At 43.1% G+C, this 4566-nt stretch overlaps 1 protein-coding gene across 2 annotated transcripts in view; it reads left to right on the top strand.

The window, feature by feature from the left end:
* The first annotated feature begins 309 nt into the window (after positions 1-309).
* Positions 310-4566, top strand: part of LOC122985226 (ankyrin repeat domain-containing protein SOWAHC-like) — a 17553-nt gene continuing 13296 nt past the window's right edge. The window contains exons 1-2 of one of the 2 annotated variants that reach the window (XM_044355684.1): positions 310-782; positions 1891-1893. In XM_044355684.1, the coding sequence (XP_044211619.1) occupies positions 762-782; positions 1891-1893 (24 nt within the window). In that variant the 5' untranslated portion in view covers positions 310-761. The remainder of the gene's footprint in view (positions 783-1890; positions 1894-4566) is intronic. The other variant, XM_044355685.1, reaches the window with a different exon arrangement.

Here is a 4566-nt window from a genome sequence, read left to right as displayed (position 1 = left end):
CTGCTGAAACTATTTCACAAACAAAATGTTGAACTTTTACTTGAAGTATTTACATTATTAATAGAGTGTTTTTTTCTGATTGGTTTCCTGTTTGGTTCAACACTGAGTCACAAATTGAACTTTACCAACATGGCAGCTAATTTTACTCACAAAACACAACAACTCACTAAAAACAGACAGCACACGAGGATCTTTATTACATCACTGTTTTATTGTGTTTATGTAGTTTAATGGTTGATAGTGTATAAATGTGTATATTGTGTTTATGTAGTTTAATGGTTGATAGTGTATAAATGTGTATATTGTGTTTATATGTAGTTTAATGGTTGATAGTGTATAAATGTGTATATAGTGTAAATACAGTCAGATGTGTAGCTCTCTATAGAACGTACTACAGTGTATCTACAGGAACGAGTCATAGAAACGCAGCAGGAAGCTTTGGTCTTGTGTTTAGATGTATTTCAGTGTGAATACATGTTAAACTGAAGAGTTTGGCAGTGAGGATGTAAACATGTCAAACGTATTGAGGACATGTGAAGGCTGTAGTCACTGAATGCTTTCTGTGTGAAAACTATGCAAATGTGTCACAGTTTGATCCTGAATTGTTGCTGTTGCTTTGAACGTGTGGACTCAGTATTGATCCCTGCAGGGAACCGATCAGAAACATCTGTAAGATAAACAGGTTGATTCACTAGAAGAAAGAAACTAAAGTATTCACTGTTTGTTTCTCTCTCTGACTGTCTGACGACCTCGTGTGATGAATGTTGCTGCTGATGCAGGGGGTGAGTTTAACACGAAGCATCCGAACACACAACACAACGACACAACATATCAATAGGCTGCTGATATCAGAGCCGTGTGTGTGTGTGTGTGTGTGTGTGTGTGTGTTGATGTAAATGGGATTCACTCGGACGTCTAATTTTCTGGCAGTTTTGTTTACAAACCAGCAGTAAGGCGGCGTTGCTGTGCGTGGCGTGCTGCCTCCCTTCACACGGTCTGACAGGTGTGCAGCTGAACATCGTCCTACATACACAAAACACCGGCGGGTTATTTTTATCATCTGTCTGTTGTTTCTGCAGGCGTTGGGTTACATTAGCAGGATGTAGGATGCTGCTCATTAGGCAGGCGTGTGACTCCAGCAGCCAGACGATGGGGGAGGTAATGATATTGTAATTACATGCTAATTAATATCTGAGCAAACGCTCGCCGCCGGCCTGGAGGGAAGCTGCCCGGCTGCTCGGCTGATGGGAGGGACTGATAATCTCCTCCAGTCAGCCAGAAGATCTTAAATGTTTGAGACGAGCTGGTTTCACAGTTTAACTGAAGAGGAGGAAATAAGAGAATGAAGAGTGTTCGTCCTGATTCAGATGTGTGATTGTGTTTTTGTTGCCCCCCAAGCTGTATGGAACCCCCCCCCCACCCCCCCCCACCCCCCACCCCACCCCCCACCCCACTAGCTGCATGGATCACTCAGAACATAGAAGCAAGCAGGAGCTTCCCTGTTTGTATGAGACCTTTCATTATTATTTTTCTAAGTGCTTCATGCCTTAACTTTCCTGTCGCCACAGACAGTGTGTGTGTGTGTGTGTGAGTGTGTGTGTGTGTGTGTGTGTGTGTGTGTGTCTGTGTGTGTGTGTGTGTGTGTGTTTCACGTAGGGACAGAGCAGAGCTGGGTGAGGTGGTGGTGATGGTGATGGTGATGGTGGTGGTGGTGGTGGTGGGGGGGGGGGGGGGGTCAGTTAGCACCTTCTAATGAAAGCTGTTGCTGTTCCAGCCCCCCCCCCCCCCCCCCCCCTCTCTACTGATGACAGAGTCCTGCTCGGTTTTCACGCCGGCGGGTGTCGATGAGCATCAGAGCGACGTCATTAAACAGCAGAAAACAACGTTCAGTTTGTTTGATGCAGTTTACAGAAGCAGCAGGAGAGACGAGAGTCACAGCAGCAAACTGATGAACATATTTATTATATGTTATATATGAGACATAAATAAATAGTGACTGTGGAAACCTCACGATGCAAAATCACTTCTCAGTTCAATACATTCAGAGATTTGATTCTAGATTGATGATTGATGATTGATGATTGATGATTGATTGACTGCAGGACATTTTTATAGGTCTCAAAGAAAAAAAATCACACTGAATCAAATGTAAACATTTACTATCAATGTCAACCTGAGTGAGATTTATTATTTATTATTATTTATTATTATTTATTATTATTTATTATTATTTATTATTATTATTAATCTTTCAGTTCACTCAGTCAACAGGAAACCAAACGTAAAATCAAAACTTCATACAAAAATAAAAATGACATAAAAAGATAAACTGCAAATAATAACTTATATTCATACTTCAAACAAACAGTAGCTGCCGCGTTCAGCTGTAACTAGTCTAAATAAATAAACGCTGCTAGCCGGACGTCTCCGTCTCCTCCTGTTGCTCCAGACAACCAGTCAGGAACAGAAACACTGCGTTATACTTCCTAACATCAGAAGTAGCTGAATAATATGACAGGAAAGTCTTTCTTCATTACTTCACATTTTAACTGCACACTGCACGTTGAAGTAAGAGAGCAATAGATGATGAATCATTATAACAACAAGCATCCTGCCTCTAAACTCAGCTGTTAACCTTCATGTGAATTAGTGTAACCTGTCGAGGTAACAAAGGTTTTAGCAGGTGCTGGACTTGAATTTATATTGTAATGTGCTTCCATTTAAGCTGTTAGTTTCAGCAGACGATAGTTTTTGGAACCGTTCCAGATCTGCTCTGGGTGATTCGTGAGTCCTCAAGTTTGTAGTGTTTCTTGCATGTTGCATTAATCTCGTCAAGCTCCTCCTTCCCTTCGAGATCCAATAACATCTAAAATATGTCCAGATGATGATTGCCTTGGTTGCCAACGGGGCAGCTTGTATTTGTTTTTCTGTCGAGTCCTTTACACCCGCTTCACTTCCTTCTTGCTCCCGGAGTTGATGTTGCAGCGTAACATCACTCAGCCTCCGGTGCAGATGTTCCACAGCCTGGACGGAAACCTGACTGTACACTACACAAAATGTTGTGCTCCTTGTTGACAAGTTTCTCTAAAAGCTTAGATCAGCAAGGTAAAATGGATAGCAGTTAAAGTCAGCCTGGTCACCTCCCTTAAAAAGAGGACAAACATTAGCTGCTGTCCAGTCAGCTGGTGATCCAGCAGCACGAATGGAAACCTTTCTTTCAGCAAAGGGTTGGCTGAGTGTGAACCAGATGCAAGTGTTGAGCAAGACACTACATGAGGGGTTTTAGTTGGATTAGTGTGCAAGCAGCTCTTCCTCAGGCAACTCGCATCGGAGGAAACAGCCGTTATCAAATGAACATTATCCACTTTGACCGACGAAGGCAAACCTGAAGATTTATTTTATAATTGCCTCACTGTTCCAAAATAGCTGCGGATTAAAGTCACTATGTATGAATTTCTCCTTGAAGTAGTTCAGCTGTTGCGCTGCGGTTCCAGTTCGGTGAGACAGTCTGATGACTGTTAACAGGAGGAGTGAAGGTGTGAATGGATGAATGTTAACACATTAAAACCAGACTGTAATAATAATAAGTGATCAGAGCTTTTTGTTTGCTTTATGAACTTTACATTTAAATGAAACAAACCTCTGAGGATGGATTAATGTGATTTTATTTGTTCATCATTATGTTGAGAGAACTAAAGTTTCTGTTTGTTTACTTCCTGCATGTTTTCGTGGCGTCGCTGGGATTCATCCAGTTTGTAAGTTGAACAGCTTCAGTCTGACTGTGTTATTAAAGTATCAGTGAAATAAGCTGCTTGTTAGTGAGTGTTGATGCTAATAGCTTCTTCAAATCATATCTCTGCTGGAGTTCAAACTGTTGAGGACAGTTTCAAACTGAGCCCTCCAACCATTGATGAAGGTGTCCCCCAAGGATCAATATTAGGCTCCCTGCTATTTACTCTATACATGAATAACACTTATTTTCTCCTTTTTTATGTGGATGATACCATCATACACTGATCAATGGATTATTAAAACAAATGATGATTCCTATGATGGAAAAACACGAGCCGTCCCTCAGTTTGATCAAACGTTACAACGTTACAGTTCAATAGAAACTAAAACTATTAAAGTCTTCAAGCAGACAAACAGGACAGTGGACCTGTTAGCGTCACTGCTGCTCATTTACAACTCATCTATAATTCATAAAAATGATGTCGAGCAAAATAATGTGGAGCAAACCAGGGCTCCTGGTCTCCCGGGGTTCCCGAGGCTCCTGGATTCCCGGATTCCTGAAGCTCCCGGGGTTCCCGGATTCCTGAAGCTCCCGGGGTTCCCGGGCTGAACCTCGGGAACCCCGGGAGCCTCGGGAACCCCGGGAGCCCCGGGAACCCCGAAGATTCCTGGGGTTCCTGGGGTTCCCGGCTTCCCGGGGTTCCCGAGGCTCCCAGATTCCCGGATTCCTGAAGCTCCCGGGGTTCCCGAAGCTCCCGGGGCTCCCGAGGCTCCCGGGGTTCCCGGGGTTCCTGGAGATTCAAAGTCCAGCCAGGAGAATTTGTGAACAGTTTG

This window comes from Thunnus albacares, chromosome 7 (genome assembly GCF_914725855.1).
Source record: "Thunnus albacares chromosome 7, fThuAlb1.1, whole genome shotgun sequence".
In the NCBI taxonomy this organism is placed as follows: domain Eukaryota; kingdom Metazoa; phylum Chordata; class Actinopteri; order Scombriformes; family Scombridae; genus Thunnus; species Thunnus albacares.
The sequence above is the reverse complement of the archived record's forward strand: the minus strand, read 5'-3'. Positions and strand labels throughout refer to the sequence as shown.